Below are 17,613 nucleotides of genomic sequence, written 5' to 3'. Positions count from 1 at the left end.
AATTGTTACATTTATTTATTTATTATTCCCATGAGGCATTACTGTAGGGGGATTAACGACATATAATATCACACGCAAAGAAGATATTAGAAACATGTGAGCAAGGTAACATAACATAAGAAAACAAGAAGAAATGAATTCACAACCAGTCATAGTATCAACGATAACTATAACATCAGGTACGTCAGGTTATCATTTCAACAACTGTTTGAAAATTGGCAGCGCAAACCACATCCTTCAGAAGGCTATTCCAGTCAAGAATTGTGTTAGGGAAAAATTAATACTTGAATGCATTAATACAGCAATGATAATTCTTAATCTTTTTTGTGTTGTCTACTGAGTTCTATATGTAATGTGGCTGCTTTAAATAAGTGTTTTTTATTAATACCGGTGCAATCGATCATTATAAATAATATGTAAGGACTCCAGCCTGCAGATTATTCTCCGGATAATTCTCCAGTCGATACTGTCGCGAATTTCGAGCTAATTTACGCGGAAGTTATAATTCCCTGTCACAAACCTTGCGGTGCGTTTCTGTACCCTTTCCAACTTGTCCATGATAGTGCCGGTGAAAGTGTACGTCCCATATGCTACGCAAGCATGTTCCAACAGTGGCCTGAAATTTGTCAAATACACTGCAGGGTTTCCTTCAGTACCCGTGGGGCAGTTTTAAAATTTCTTTTAAAAAAATGCAAAAGTCGAGAGGCTTTGGCAGTTATCATGTCAATGTGGGCTGTCCAGTTTAGGTTTGCTGCGATTGTAACACCAAGATATTTAACCTTTTCTAAAGTATCATGGTTCAACAGATATGATCCAATATATTTTTTTCTTTTTGTTAGTAAATGCTACGTGGCAACACTTGGATACACTCAGTGCCATGCCCCAATTTTTCGAGACTTAGAACAAAATCAAGAAACTGCATCTCATAAAGGAAGCACCGAACCATCCACCACACTGAGAGCGAAATGATAAAAAAACTTCGATGACCTCTCTTTTTTCTGTGAATAAAGTACAAATATGCGTGGTCATATTCATGAACCGCCTCTTAGGTGGTCGTTCTGAACAAAAAGTTCTGTATCTGCATGAAGTAACTGCAATAGATTCTAATACGTTTGTTTTGGCTTTGGGTTTAACGTCCCAAAGCGACTCTGGCTATGAGGGACGCCGTAGTGAAGGGCTCCGGAAATTTTGACCACCTGGGGCTCCTTAACGTGCACTGACACCGCACGGTACACGGGACTCTAGAATTTTGACTCCATCGAAATTCGACTGGCGCGGCCGGGATCGAACCCGTGTGTTTCGGGTGAAAATGTGCAAAACCCGTGGGCTTCTCGCTGACTGTTCAGCGTTGCATAGTGGGACTACTAAACCGCTCACAGCGAAGCGTTTGGCAAAGTATAGTGTACTAGAATATGCCCCTCACTGCATATCGTGCGGTTTCACTGTAATTAACGGAAGCCAACAGTCACCGAAACACAGTAGATACGTCGGCCGCATCGGCGTCCCAGTAGCGACAATTTTTTCAGCCTTGGGCCGTTTGGTCTGGAACGAACGAAAGCCTAGTAGATGTCGAAAACCTTATCTATGACAAAAGTCCAATTCAGTACTGAATGTCACCTGCTGTGCGGTGACGGGCTGCATAGCTGGGCCTCAGCAAATGTCAAAACACCCGCTGCTCCCGCGCGCAAGCAATGCAGGCCGATGCAGACGACACAAAACAAAAATCCAATGCGGAAGTCAGTGATGGCAAAAAGTTTGAAAAGTTAATTTAGTCGTAAAACCTAAGTAAAACAAAGTAACGTGATGTTTAATATTATAGCAAATTGTTTTAGCTGAAAAAGTAGAGTACTCCAGTTAACGTTTAACTTGTTGCTGTATTTAGCGATACATCTATAATATCTGGAAACAAACGTTATAGTTATTGAAGTCGTCGTTAGGTGAACATGTGGCGCCAAGATCGCGACGCTAACAAACAACACGTGGGAATCGTAAGAAACACGAGCCACCGGTTACAGCAACTTAAGTTTTTCTGACCGTTAATTCTTTGTGCTGAGCTACAGGTTCCTTGAACAGAAGCTCCGAGCCACCGCGGATTTTCGCAATGGTGAGTTCCGTGCGACAAGCAGTTTCCAACTTCGCTGATCGCCTGCAGAACTCCGGCATCTGCGCCGGTTGGCGTAAGCCTACGACTACGTCTCTGCGAAATGTCGTTTGATTTTGGAGCTGAATTCCTAATTAAAAACCGGAGAAAAAAAAATCGCGGTGGAACACAGTCCCGTTCTTTGCTCTTCTGCTCTGTGATTCGCGGCGTAAGTGATGCTGAGTTCAGCTCGTGCTAAACGTCAGGAGAGCCACTCGCGTTAGTAACGCGCGCGCGATTTTGTTTTACACGCGTTGTGTCGTTTACGGCAGGCCGACGAAGTCAACCCAAAAGCGTACCCTCTGGCCGATCCCGAGCTGACGGCGAAGATCCTCAACATCGTGCAGCAGGCCACCAACTACAAGCAGATGAGGAAAGGCGCCAACGAAGGTAGGCTGCCACCGACGTTGCAGAACGCCGCTTTGCGCCTGAATGCATGTCCGTCGCTTCGAGGAGCGAGTCCACCCGTGGTAGAGCCCCGTAGTGCTTAAGCGTCTCTACTGTCATAGAAAGTTGACGTCGCTGCTTTTATTTTGTGACCGGTGGAATGGCCGGCGGTTCGCAGATACGGAAGTCTGTGATTACACACGGTTTGAAAGATTGTTATGTCGTAAAAACTAAGTAAAAAAGTAACGTGATGTTTAATATTATACCAAATTGTTTCTGTGTTATATTAAATTGTGTCCGTTTAAACATATGCGTTGCTATGTCACACCCGTTTCCTTCGCTGCTCTCACTGGGAACTTGTAATTTGATGAAATTGTTTTTGTAGGCATTCAGTACTGTTTAATGACGAAAATGTGAGGTGTTTCATGCCTCGATTCCCCCTCATTTTGTTGCATGTTCGTTTTTCAAGCAGACACTTGCATCTTTTTTATAAACGAGAGAGTGCAAAAAAAAAGTGAAATTCGATGCAGTAATTAGAAGTACTGAGGCAAGCATGTCTGTTCACGTCATGTTTCACATTGTGAGCATGCCAGTGCAGTGGGCGATGTTTGTTTACAAGCCACGAAAGGGTTTGCCTGTAAGCGTTTGGAAAGTGCATTGTTTGAAAGTGTAAAAAAAGACAAGCAGTTGTGCAATCTAGACAGCTTGAAAGCTGGTGCCCTAGTTTGCCTGAACAGTCTCTTATTTGAACAGGGGTGTTCAGTTCCGAAATGAACAAATAGGCATGGGGAAAGCATGTAACATGAAGGGGAGATAAGTGATGTTTCCTAAGGGCAATGTAGTGGATTGCAAGAGAAGGCAAATATAGCAGGAGACGTTGGAGAGTAGGTGGACGTGGAGGGATGCAATTAAACAGTTTGTGGGAAGGAAGTGGCTGCAGTTGATGTAGTACGGGATGGATCGGGGGGATTTGGAAGAGTCCTTTTGTCCTGAAGTGGACATAGCTAGCCTCATGATGATGTTGAGCTCAAGGGCTTGGAGATGGAATAGCGCTTCACTGATACCTTGAGTGTTCTTGTGTCTCAGCAGTAACACAGAGATGAAATGCAAGGGTGGTGGTGGCTTATCTTAAATTCAGCCTTTAGCACGCTCTAGGATCAACTTCTTCTGCCAATGTGTGCAGGCATGGCAAGACTTGTCCTTAAATCCATTGCAACAGAATGACAAATTCACAAAGCAATGTCTTGAGCCTGCTACTGTTTGAAAACCAATGTCAGTTGTGACTGGTAGGAAGGGGTTAAAAAAGGTTAACTATGCCTTCTTGGCTGTTTTTCTTTTCTTTTTTTAGCCACCAAGGCTCTGAACCGTGGACTTGCAGAGATCATCGTCATGGCTGCTGATGCAACACCTCTGGAGATTCTTCTGCACTTACCTCTTCTGTGTGAAGACAAGGTCAGTTTTACTTATGGTGCTATCACAGCACTCAAAACACTGTGCATGCTCACTTGAATAGCCGCCGTTTAAAGGTTTTTCATCCGATTGCTAAAGGCTGTGTACGATTTTCTTCTAAATCCTGAACTTTTCTTTTTCATTTCAGAACGTCCCATATGTGTTCGTAAGGTCTAAACACGGTGAGTATTGCCAGCACAGTTGCTTTCAACCTCCTAGCTTGCACTTGCCACTCGTTTGATATACTGAATGGCCTCTTGAGTCACTGGTGCTTCTCAAGATGTTGGAAGCAACCCGAGTTGTCGAGTTCTAGACAAGCTGCTGAATTTCATAGGTGGATTTGAAGCATGGCACCAAATTTGCATAATAGCGATAGAATGATCACATGGCAACTGCACCCTAATTGAATGATAAAAATCATGCTCTAGCAAAGAGCCCAGCGAGAGTTGTCGTGTGCAAGTGGTTCCTGAAGTGGCACCAGCCATGTATGTATGTGCCACATGTTTGTTTTCAGCATTTGGTCGTGATGGAAGCAGAGCAGTTTTGTCCTAAGGTGCACAGCATTTTTCTGAGCCTATACAGCTTTCACAGAAACTTAGTAGTTGAAGAGAAATTCGCCCTGGTCCTGGGATGGAACCTGAGACCACTACATCTCCAGTGCAGTCACTTGCCCATAGACAAACATTGGGTGAACTTTTTCATTTGTGTGTGTGTGTGTGTGTGTGGGGGGGGGGGGGGGAACTAATGAGCTTGTTCAGCTCATCTAAGGATACATGTTAAGAGAGTTTAGGCTGTTTCGCATGCTAGCGAAAATGCTCGTGATTCCTGCTGCCACCATGCAAAAACCTTTCTCAAGTGGCTATAGCGGCGAGGTTCTAAGCTAGAAATTGTCCATCACACCACGCTACTTTTAGAATTCACTCAGTAGGTTGCTTGCGAATCCATAGCAAAGCCAGTGTCAGTAACTAGCGACATCCGTTTCCATGTAAGCACTTTGTTCACCACGCCTTGGCCAATGCAGACATTCGGGCTCTTGCATTGTGTTGGTTTACTTCCAATATGAATGTTCGTTTCATTTAATGTCCCCCATATTGTTCGCCCTACAGTTGCATGTGCTATGCTAGCAGCTTTATGGGGCTGTGTGGAATTGACACCATATTAACCATGGAACGCCTTTCATTGTTATAGCCATGCTCAGGGTAAGCATTGGCAGCAGTGATATGATAATCGTATTCCCTTGCGAAGGGTCGTCTGTGGCATGCCATTCATTTTGCCCGTCGTTTTGCATCGCAGCCTTGGGCCGAGCCTGCGGCGTGTCACGGCCAGTCATTGCCTGTTCGGTCACGGTCAACGAGGGCTCGCAGTTGAAGCCCCAGATACAGACTCTCCAGCAGGAGATTGAGAAGCTTCTCGTCTAGGAACAAGGAGAAGATGGCAATGGACTACTCTGCAGTGCATTCCTGCACCACCACCTTTGTCATGTTTGTGTACCATATCCACAGCGTTAAGTTTTGCTCACCTCCATGCAGCTTGAGACCAGTGCTGTTAGGAGCTGCTTTTGTTGAAGCCCTCGACACACCCCGTTCCCTTTTTATTATTTTCCAGTATGACCATCAGAGGGGTTAATAAACACTTTTAAAAGAGTGAAAGCCGGAAGTGGTGCCTTGTTCGTTTACACCATGTCCTAATCTGTTTTTTCTGTCCTCCAACTTCCCATGTGGAATGTCATAAAAGTGTTACGTTTTCGACAAGGAGATTGATTTTCTGTTTATATTGGTATGGTGAAAAGGGCTTACATCAGATATGCTTTCCATCATGAAGCAGCTCGGGATTTCAAGTGTGTAAAGTTTTCAGTGGTGTGTACAGTTTTCACTAAAAGTAACATCGCAACGAGGTTTGTTTCTAACGCAAGCAGCGGAGCACTTATGGGACCCCTTCAAAGATTCAATGGATATAATGTTAGAAGAACCCTTGTCCTCGCCTTTTGAAACCTCATGGTCTCTGGAGTGCCATAAGGGCTACACTATAAACCAGAATCCAGAGCCATTTTCTGGCGTGGCCATTTTTCCGCTGACTGGCGCACTGTGGTACGGATGTTTCTATGGGGCTGCGGCAGCGTTGCGGCCGCGTCTACATATAGCTGCAATTTACTGCCCTTCGGGTGCAAAAATAACATCACCGAGCATACTTCCGCAGAGCGGTTGTGTTGAAGGAAGTCTTTTCATTATCAAAGGGATAAAATTGATTCGCTACTCATGACAATTGTGCCGGTGCTTAGCATACGCTTGTGCTATCCTAACGTCTTGGTGCTCCATCGCAGAGAAAACATTTTTGGTCAGTATCAAGCATTGGGCGTATGGCTAGCATTCCAATGCGCTCTTAACCCTTCTTTCGGCCATAAAACACCCCCAATAGGGCTTTGTTGTCGCCTGCTTGGTGGTGCACCAGTTACATCAGCAAATTATTGTTGTGAGCTCAACTGAGTCACACAGCTAACAGAATTTTTTCACGGTTTTCGCCATATAGCACATAAAAACGTATTTTCGCTTCATTTATCAAAAGTTTGAATATTAGCAGAGAGGCCAGCTTTCACGAGCTGTGCAGCCCGAAGTCATGTTTATTTTAATTGGAAGCTCTTGGCGCATGTGACAGCGTCGCATAGCTGTTTGGCCAAGTGTCGTAGAATGTAACAAAATCCCTTTGCCCCGCTGATCTCTCTTACATACGTGTGTAAGCAACATCATAAATTGGTAGCGGTCATGCTTACATTCCCGTGCGCGAAATGTGTTTAATGGGAACAATAGCAAGCTCAGTGCATGGATGCTGAAGACGTACTGGCTACAATGCGCTTCACCTGTACAACCTTAAGTCTGCAGCTGGCTGATCCGCTTGCACATCGGTACACCATTGAATTCTGGTGCATAAAATTATCATAGATGGTAGTGCACATAAAACAGGGCAACAAACAACGCGCCAGTGCAGAAATCTGCTTGTGAGTACCGGTTTCCAGTCCGCACCCTACCTGGTCGACTACCATTGGATGTCACCTTAATGAGTAACAATGCGTGTCATATAACCACAGTACGTCTCGGCTGCGGGAGGTGGTTGGTTCGAAACCCACCGCTGGACACCCACCGGTAAAAATGGGTACAAGCGGCCCCCGGCCTGGCGCCCGGCTTTCTTTAGGGGTGTTCGCTTGGGAGAAGCTCCGTAAACCCCGCTGCGCCCCTCGCGGGCGCCCCAGTCTCGGACAACCTCACAACCTGCTAAAGGTGGTGCCCCTTTGGCCAACGTGGCTCGAACCTTCATCACCTGACACAGTACGGTGTCATAGAGGGAAAATGTGAGTTGTGATGCACAGCACACACGAACATAGGTTAGGTGATACAGCCTATCAACGGCGGAAGCAAAGAACACGTAAACATGCATTCTACGCGCAGCGCTGGTGCGACCCACAGTCCTCCGGGCCGCGCACGCCGACAGATCTCGACTAGTGTCGAGAGTAGGAGCCTGCGTGCAAGAATAAAAGAATGTGGTATGTGCAGCTGAAAAGTAAATCCCGTTGCCTGGCTGCATTTTGCAGCCTGTACCATGCCATAATAAACTAAATTTCAGCAATAATGTCTATATACTCCGGCTGCTTGAGATGGCACATTACATTTTCCTGCATTACAGACACTCATCATAAAGCAATGCAGGGGAATTTATTTTTCTTTTTTCCAATACAGTCTTATGAAGCTTAAGCAAGCATGCAAACACACAAGCTGGTAGCTGCCAAGTTCCTTTGTAGAACTGCTGCTGTTCAGTAAGGGTTTCAGCTGCAAAATTGTACGTCATCACTGGTCTCTGTCAAGAAGTTGGCATTAGTTTACTGTGTCACGAGTTCAATTACAGCACAAACAGTGCCCCACTAGTGCCAGTTTTTTGCTAGTCCTTGACATGTTTTTGTGCAGTGAGCTGCAACTGTGACTGCCCCATTTCAATAGCGTTCTTATTCTTGTGAGACTGAACACGCTGTACACAGGCTTAGTTTTGGCTGGAGTGCAGTGCAGTTTGTAAAAGAACTTTCTGAAGCATTCGATAAACTAGGGTTTCCGGCCTGGCTGTCATTTTCAGTGTGGGAGCACTACTTCACTAGCAATCCTGAAATAGGCACTGTCTGTCTGAAGCCTCACAGATGCCTGCAGAAATAAAATAAGCATTGCCACGACTGGGCTTTGAGCCCGTGGCAGCACGAACAGATGATTTGCTGGCCACTGCACGAGAGCACTGTGCTATCGTAGCAGCCAATAACGTCTCGTTTTAAACTGCAACAAACTCTTGCGTCGTCTTCAACTTCCATCTGTGCGCAAAAGTCGCAAAAGGAAAGGAAATGCACACAACTGGCTCCCCGGGCCAGTGGACACCTTAGTTGTGCTTTCAGGTACGCGGCCATAGTGACAGAGATGTATGCTGCTTGCATTTGTGTTGACGTTTTTGCAGAAACATGGCACTGGAGCAATAGGCCGCTGGCCTTCGATGGGTTGATTGGCACTGACAACTTTGTTGGCTCCACTGATTTTGAGGAAAGGTGCATTACTGGCACTCTGGGTCAGTGGACACCAAAATGGCGCTTTTTTGTGGTGGTGGTGTCCACCTGCAAAAAGCTCCTTTCACAGAATATTTCATGCCTAGCAATGCTAAACCACCAGCAATTTTTTTATTATTATTTAAAGTATCAGCATTCTGCTCCTCTCCCTTTTTAAACCGGAGGGCTGACTGCAAGCAACAAGGAAACATTATGAGCGAGAAATCGCAAGCATGGCTCTGGAGGGAGCAAATGAGCCACCTAGGCCACATGACCCCTTGCGGCGCCATCACAACCTGGTCACTGGATAGTGAGCAAACTGCCCACCGTGGCAGGTGGCAGACAAATTAATGATTGGTCACTCGGGAACAGCAACCTAGGCCACACAAGGCCCACCGCTGGGAGCACCTGGCATCGCAGGGCAGTGGTGCACCGCTTAACCGCTGCACCACTGCGCCAGGAGGGGTATGAGGACTACCAGGGATCTGTGGATGCAGAATAGAGAATGACCTGCTGCATATATAGGCACTAACCAATACGCTATCGCAACAAAGCCTTAAGGCAGATTTTAAGTGCCCCCTCCATTTTTTCTAACACACTACCCGCATTGAAGAGCCACGGGTATGAGCCTATTTTAAACTGAGAGTATCATATAGGCACACAACAACATAGAATAGTGGGCGAGTTGTTATTGCATCTTAAGGAAACGAAACAGCACTGTATAGGTCCTTTAGTTGCGCTGTTTAGGTCCTTCGTTATAGTTGCGCTGTTTCATTTCCTTAAGGCACACAACCTGTGCCAACATCTGTCGATACATCCTTAGTGAACTTTGCCAAGGTATCTGAGGCCATTATTGACAGAGTTTATTACTAATTCAACACGGAGCTAAGATGACAACAAGAAACCTATCAGAATCTCGTCGGGTCACCTCTGTACGCCTCCCGGTGTTTGAGCCTGTTTCGCTGAACCTGACTTGGTGACCACACTGGATGACTCCGAGGTTAGCTGCACGAACAGCACAGCCGCTGCCACTCGGCTCAGCACCTGCTCACGGTCCAAGTCATGGGCCCACTCCACACTTCCCCAGCGACTCGTCTGCGATTCAGCGGTGAAAGTTGGCGAGAAGAAAATTAAATCCACCAATGAGGCCAGCCATAATGTCTCAAAACAAAACACCTACAGACAAAAACACGTTTTCCTTCACTGTCCATAACATGCGGACAACACCCCTCCGGGTACTACCAGAATAAACTGGAATAGTACAAAAAATTCATGACAGCTAGAACATTTCCTCTTGCGTGTTTCTAGGTATGCCCATTGGAACAGCTGACGTGGTTCATGTTTTGACATAGAAGTCTACACCTAGTGCCAGGTAAGCAACTCGCTAACCATAACGTGTGATGGACTTCAATAACAATTCATAAAAGCTGTTGTCGTTCGGTTATACCCAGTTTTGTTTATGTGAACTGCACGTCTACTATATGCAGCACATATGAGTAAAATGTAAATGAGTAAAACGAAGCACGAGACAAAAGATGGCTTCAGGGCTCAAGAAAATACCGCAGACAACCACTAAAGGCAGCAGAGTACAATGTGCTTCTTTCTTATCTCGAATAACCAAGCTACATGTCGTTGGCATACTCAAAATAAAAGGACCAACCAAGTACATAAACGGGCGACAACAAAACATGCATCTGGAGGTTATACTTCAGCTAATTTTGGAGGCCTGCAAAAAAAAAATATGCGGTGAAAATTTTGTATGCTTTCTCATGACAAGATTGCCTAACCTAAAGCACATGTTAACCAGGACTATGTAGCAGGAAAAAAAAAAAGCACGCAGAATATCACACTTGCAGAGGGCTGGCAGTACAACGTTAACGTTAACCAGTCGCCTAGGGCTTATCAATCAGCCAACAAGGAAAGCAATTCAGCTTGGAAAAGCACAACCCATCATGAGCCCTCAAGAACAGAGACATCCAGTTGACAAAACACTGAGAGAAGACTCACTGAAGGCTTATGACCATTCTAAGTAACTATTTTTTCGTGAACTCAATTTCACAGTTTTGTCTATTACTAAAATTCTGAAATAATAAAACTTAGGCACTAAATCTTGCAGGCTTATTCAAATGTGCAACTGACCACCACCAATGGGGGCACTGTGGTGCGGTAATCACCAGTGAATGGAAGTGTCAATTAAGCCCTTCAAATGCTGCCACAACGAAAGGACCGCCAAATGCACTCTTAAACAAACATATGCCGCTTATGCCATGCATTGGTTATGGGACCAATTTTTCACAAAGTGCAGGAGATTCCCGAAAATTGTAAAAATTATGCTCTTGCAAAAATTCAGTCACCTACAATGCACAAAAGCATCCCTGTCACCTTGGTGCACTATCATCTTTCGGCTAAAGCTGCCATTCTACCCAGTTTTGCATTGGACCATGTAGTGAAGTTGTACTACTACCCAGCACTTCAAAGTTCTGAATAGGTGAGTTCTCCTCAACTGCCGAAAATGGCAACATTTTCCATAATCTTCTTCTCCCTACAAAACTTTTATCTCTATATTACACACCTCATTGCAGAAATGAAGCAGTAAATGTAAAAGGTCTTGAGCATTGCCACCCGGGACCATATGCTATAACGTTTCATTTAGTCCTCTGCGATCGGCTATGGCTTCCCCATGACAAAGGTCGTGCCGGATGACACCGATGGCAGGGGAACAAAAGGAAAACGAAATGCGGCAAAACACAGACCATGGTGTTTATCTAGACCATGCTAGACCAAGCTAGACCATGGTGTTTAACTAGACCATAGGTGTCACCACTTTGCGCACAGAAAAGCAAACAGCAGGAGTGCCTTGGCACTCCTGAAAAAGTGCGTTCTCACTGTCATCCCATAATTCTTCATCATGGTTGTCATAAAAATGTTCCGTACAGGTAAGACCAAGTATGCAACATTGCAACTACAATGAGAAAATGGAGCAAGCAAGCGGCAATAACACACCTGGAACTCGCTCTCCAGCCTCGCAAGCGAGACAGCTTGCTCAACCGTCACATACTGTGCCGAGACTGCTTGGAAAAGGATTAGGGACTTGAGGCTCTCTGTGCCATACTGGACGCCTGGAAGGTTGCACGACAAGGCTTAGGTGAAACAGTTGCACCTCTTCCAATACTTTTCATTTTACCGACTATGACCACACAGAAAAGCTATTCCGCATTTGTACACCTGATGGCACAGATTTGGTGCCACTCTAACTCAGTTATCACACTAAAGCGGCATGAAACGATCGTGTTAAGATTAAGGTTTGTTAGCCTAGTGGCCAAAAATAAAAATTAGACACTGTAAATTCAAGCCTGGGATCAATTTGCTTACAAGTGTGAGCAAAATAAATACCGATGAAGTGAATTTTGACAAAGGACTAAGCCAGTGACTTAAGCGTCAAAAAGCTGCTAAGACCATACAGTGCATTGGTTGCACCTGCAGAGCTGAATCACTGTCATGGGAACAAGGCTGCACAGCACAGCCGAGACGAAAGATTCAAGACAAAGTAATGACAGTATCACTTCAACAGACGCATTCATAAATGACCACGATTGAAGTACAGTTTGCATTTTGACAACTGAGGTGACATTTAAGTCAAAGACTAGTATTCTATCCTCTAGCACTGCACAGAACACTAATAATCTATCAAAGAATTCTATCAAGCTTTGAAATTTTTCACCCTGAGACCGCGTGGAAAATGAAGACGGCACACAGAAAGCATTCAATACTTTTTCCCCTCAACCTGCATGTTTTCTTTTACTCTATTTTTTGGATGAATGCCACTAATTATGCTAAAAAAATATAAGATGTACAGTGGCAGTGAAATTTAAGTACAGTAAATCGCCAGTCTACCACATCTTGCAAGACTAGAAATGCAGAACTCCTCTTTTACATGGGGTTTCTTTAACAGTAAAGCCTTTCCCCCCTTTCTGGAAATTGCGTATGTTCATAGCTCCATGGAGAATATAAACAACAGATTGAGCAGACCCTGTGCCCAGCTCGATTGGGCAGAGGACACAAGAGCCAAAAGGAACAATGCAAGGTAACCCCAACACAGATTGTCAGCTGGCCACAATACAAACCGATGTTCACACATTCTGTTAATGTCACACTGCTAAGGCACAGATGAGCACCACTCCAAAACAAAAGGCCTCAGTGACTGCAGGAAAAAAGGGAAGGCTGCGCTGTATCCAAGCAGTGCGATTCTCCTGTGTAACAGATGCCTTGTTTTATTACCTGTTAGGCCCCACAGCGAATACGACATCAGATGCTTGAACACAACGTCACACACTTGTTGGGGCAGTTCTGACATCATCAAGTCACTCTTGGCCTCCATCTTTACTGCGAACCTTGTGAAAAGATGAAAAAACAAAAGTAAATTACACACCTGACACGTGTCCTAACAGGTCAAGAATGAACATTTTAATAGGAATCTCTCAGGTTGGGATATGAGTACAGCATGCATTGCACCAAGACAACAATATTGCACAATGATTTCATCACAACATATGGAAGGAGCCAGGAAAGGAAGTACCTTTTAACATTTCAGAGAATAGCCTTTTTTATCTTTTTCCTGAAGCTCTCTTTCCATGACAAACTACAGTTCACATCATTCAAATTAAAACATTCCTTTCAGCCCTTCTCACTTCTACTAGACGTGCCCCAAAGAAGAGGTTACGCTGGTTTTGAAATGTCGGACTCCTAAAATTTTTTAGAACTGTGGTTACAAAGTTATTTGATATCAGAAGTATGTAAAAAGAATAAAAAGGCTCTCAGCTCACCTCTCTTCATACCAACGCAGCAGAGGATCCCATTTCTCCCTCTGCAGTATGACTAGATCTTCGGGCTCTTGCATCCGATAGCTGGCAGTGTCAGAAAAACACCATCAAAACTACCGTGTTTCCAGTGTGTGAACAGCAGAACTTTTTTCCACGGAATTGCAATTGGCAAATTTCATTAAAAGGCGACACCACTGCAGAAATATCACAAAAATGGCTCACTAACAAGGAACCAACTTACGCAAAGGTGAACATTCTACGCCAGAAACCACAGTATGCAAAGAGTGAGGTTAGGGACAGCACAGATTCATGGCAGAGAATTCACAAGAAACAAATGAAAGAAAAAAACTTGGCATCACTGAAAAAAGTTATTAGCCTCTGCATTGTTGCCTCGGCTACCTACTAAATTAGCATAAGTGGATCACCGATCGAGATGTTAGCTGAACTACAGATCCTAAACGGCCAAGTCACAACCTCCAAATTGTTATAACCTTCCAGGTGCCACTGTTATGTCAGGTGAACCAGCAGGCATAGAAACTGGCAATAACACAAACTAAAATATGGTTCAAACCACGAAGGTACTGACAGAATTCCTCCAAACACCTCAAGTAGCACATGCTTCCTATGTATCGCTGTTAAGATCAAAAGTACTCCTAGACATACTTGCGTAAAATTTTCTCGGATGGTCCTTATAATCTTGGGCACACTCCTTTCAAACAATGTTAAAAACAGTAAGACAAAAGAGGCGTGAGGAGGGCAAAGTCATAGCAATAAAAAAATTCCATATGTGTAGACTGGTTTTCAGTTCATCAATACAAGCAAAAGAAGACTCTACCAATATGAAATTCCAGCTGAAAATGCCACCTACACTCTTTCTCCCAGAGTCAGCTACAGATTCAGAGACTGGTATTATTGTCTTGTTTTTCAATGCTCCTAGATTCTTTTCAAGTCACAAGAGAACTTTTGGAGTGCGAAAAACTTGCAAATAACGGCATGAACACAACTGCGACAACATTTGGTGTTCGAGGTAGCATGAATAGATTTAAAGGTGCAGCACTAAGTGACCTCCACAAAAAAAAAATACCCAGCTTTAAAAGTCACATCATGCTATTACAAGTGGTAATGTGCATACACATTATGCACAAAATCACTGGCTTTAAATTGCAAGCGAGCCAGCATGTATAATGCAGAAACCAACCAGAGTGTGTCCGACTCCAAGAACTCGAGAATCTCAGATGCCATATCTTCCTTCGTCTTTTTGGTGGGGTTGTCCAGCACTGTGTTGCAAAGCCCAGTCTGAGGAATGGAAGCAGGAAAATTGAGGACAGTGAATTCATCCCATCAATAGCATACTGACTGCATGATCTATAGACACGGCAAACTGCCAAAGAAGGCAATAGTATTGACAATGCTTGTCTACTGATTTCCTGCAATGTAAACATAGTTCATTGATTATTACGATAAATAGAAATACATTCCACTCTTCAGAAAAAGAATCCCAAATCGTTTCTTCTACACATGAAAAAAAAACGTGCACTGTAAACTGCTTACATTTCACCGCAGCTATTTGGAACACAGAAAATAAACTGGGAAAAACAGGTAAAAATTAAAAGAAGAAAACAACACTCTGTTGCCTGCTTTTGAAAATAAGGAAAGCAATGAATATTGATTTATATTAAATCATGCAGTACTAGCACCCAAAAAAAAAAACTGTTGGCTGATACTGGACAGGCGCTCTGAAAAGCAATATACAGCTCAATGTAGCCGTACAGAAACGGAGTGAATCCGAGCACTTTGCACTAAAAGCAAGGACCATTTTTCTACGCTAACATGAAATCCCACATTAACTAGCCAATTCGGTAGAAAACGTCAGGTTAGTTGATCGTATATGACGAAGCAACTACTCATTCTTTTTTTTTTTCACTGTCCATTTTTCATGCAAGGTCATCTGAAGCATTATCGATGAGGTTTGAAGAAAAAACCTGTCTGTGCCAACTGTTATTCTGTTCCTTTGCACTGACATCCCCCGCATAGTGACCAAAGGAGGCGCCGAGGTGGGTGCCTTTACAGGCTGCTTAGTCCTGTGACCTCACACAATGAAACATTCTGATGACACATAAGCTATCAGTGCAGTTTTCAGCTACTTCCTGAATTTAACTCAATTATGCAGCACGACCAATGCCAAGTTCCCAGCTAATTTAACTTTGTGTGGCCTGTTTGGCATAGGCAACCCAAATGTTTGGCATAGGCATAGAAAATGGTTCCAAGCATGAAACGCGCTACCTCTTTAGTGGGGCGGTCTTACACCTGTGTTTTCACACTAATTCTTTAATCGCTGAAGAGTTTTTTGCGGTCCGCTGTTCATCAGCAGCATGTGCAGGTAAGAGAAATATCAATTAAAGGAAACACTTTGTTCACAGTTAAGAACAAAATGTATTTTTAATTTTGGATCAAACTTGAGATTTCAATAAATGAAAAACTATCCAGAAAAAACAAGACAAAAAGTATTCTATTCACTGGTATATAGCAAGTAATCACTGGCTACATGCTAATAGAGTTAAATCTCGTAATGCTTCAACTATAGTATTAGTGCGACTATGAAAATCCCCCCCAATTAGAGTGGCGATCATTACACATTTTCCCACCAACACGTACAGCCCATAAAGCCAAACAGAGTGACGTCTTTGAACAAGTTCTATTGTAGCAGGTTCTCGTTAAAGCATCCCAAGACACCAACAGCACATGTTGTGTTATTCTCTCACAAGTGCACTTACAGCAAAAGAAAACCTCTCAGCACGAAAGCGGTGCCAGTTGCCCTCGTTTACTCGTTTTCAAAAAAAAAGTACCACACATTGCTTGAAACATATCTTTCATTGCAGACAATCGCCATTGGGCTTCTCTCATGAATGACTGACTGCTCTTGCTGTTTGTGACCATGTCGCACATTACATGACCCACACTAAGGTTTGTGCTGCAATTCCAGTCTGCACAAGACATCCATATAAATGACAGAAACTCCAGTACTGATGATTGGGTCATAGGGCCAAATATCATTTTGTGTTGCTGCACAAATACCCATAATTAAGCTACTTATGCATCTTTCAGATATCCCCGCCTCGTTCCTTGCTGACAGTGCAACATTTTTTTGTAGTTTTTCAATATGTTTGTGGGCTCCTGTACTTCTTAACTCTCTCCTGCCACTGCAGAAAAAAAAATATTCACAAGGAAATAGCTGCGACCATAAAATATATGTTCTTTTTTTTGGCAGAAGTCCGGCAAAGTACTAGAGTATAGTTCATCTCAAAAGACTGAAATAAATTACCTGTTGTGCTTTTGAATTCGCTACGTTAAAAGCACAGAACATGCATATTATTATAGTATCCTTCAGCAACTGACCAGGTGCATTTCGTTTGGGTTGATTTCCGCCTGCTGGCAGTCCCATTCTGTAGCAATGGCAACTGCCAGGGCTTCATTTGGAACCAGCATCAACTTTCCCAGGGGTGTCTTGAGTTTTCTCTGGTCGAGGCAAACTTCGAATTGATCTGCAAGAGTTGGAAATGCAAGTTCTGATCTCGAACCTCAAATTCCAACTTGAGCACAGCATGGCTGTTTGTGTTTAGAGGCGCTTACCACCGGATCGGACAATGCTGACTTGCTTGTAAAAGCGCTTCTTTTTAGCTGCGTCAAAAGAGAGAGAACCGAAACTGAGCGCTTAAATACATCTAATAGCAAGCCCAGTAACGCTTAAATTCGCAGTAAACGGCACTCTGTCAACACCGTGCGCTCAAGCTGCAAAAATTCAGGTTTTCGCAGTGTTCAACATCCAAAATTCTCACAAAAGAGGGATGTCCCGCAGTTCGAACTTTTCACTAATCTGAACTGATCAGAAACTCAAGCAACCCGATCAAACTCATTGAATTTAGACTACAAATTCACAAAATTGCCCGCCGTTACCTGGATAAAATCTCTTCGAATGATGCCCACCGATCACAAATGCCCTAGCAACTAATAATGTGCGACCTATTTTACACGTGTATCCAATCATTTCTCGACCGATTACAAGGCAACCACGTTGAAGAAACTGCCGGCAAAAGAAGCCGCCAAGATCATACACCCTTCTGATATTTCCCAACAGAGCACCGACAACTCTTTCCGGACTCGCAACAAAGCACTATGGAGCGCTACGGACGACAGATTTTAATTACATAAGCCATTGGTTCGCAAAAATTCGAGACAATTCCAGCAACGAG

General features: G+C 43.9%; 2 protein-coding genes across 2 annotated transcripts; one reads left to right on the top strand and one right to left on the bottom strand.

The window, feature by feature from the left end:
- The first annotated feature begins 1,950 nt into the window (after positions 1-1,950).
- Positions 1,951-5,625, top strand: hoip (NHP2-like protein 1 hoip). Its single transcript, XM_077634442.1, has 5 exons — positions 1,951-2,104; positions 2,413-2,530; positions 3,876-3,979; positions 4,125-4,158; positions 5,270-5,625. The coding sequence occupies exons 1-5, from the start codon at positions 2,102-2,104 to the stop codon at positions 5,392-5,394; spliced, it is 384 nt and encodes a 127-aa protein (XP_077490568.1). The 5' UTR covers positions 1,951-2,101; the 3' UTR covers positions 5,395-5,625.
- Positions 5,626-9,385: 3,760 nt separating this feature from the next.
- Positions 9,386-17,501, bottom strand: l(2)k14505 (ATP synthase mitochondrial F1 complex assembly factor 2 homolog l(2)k14505). The gene is made up of 8 exons (XM_077634440.1): positions 17,318-17,501; positions 16,994-17,041; positions 16,760-16,905; positions 14,562-14,659; positions 13,367-13,447; positions 12,822-12,934; positions 11,547-11,662; positions 9,386-9,638 (listed from the first exon to the last, which is right to left on the bottom strand). Exons 1-8 carry the CDS (start codon positions 17,406-17,408, stop codon positions 9,468-9,470), a joined length of 864 nt encoding a protein of 287 aa, XP_077490566.1. The 5' UTR covers positions 17,409-17,501; the 3' UTR covers positions 9,386-9,467.
- Positions 17,502-17,613: the final 112 nt, after the last annotated feature.

The sequence above is a fragment of the Amblyomma americanum genome, chromosome 8, assembly GCF_052857255.1.
Source record: "Amblyomma americanum isolate KBUSLIRL-KWMA chromosome 8, ASM5285725v1, whole genome shotgun sequence".
Lineage (NCBI taxonomy): Eukaryota > Metazoa > Arthropoda > Arachnida > Ixodida > Ixodidae > Amblyomma > Amblyomma americanum.
The sequence above is the reverse complement of the archived record's forward strand: the minus strand, read 5'-3'. Positions and strand labels throughout refer to the sequence as shown.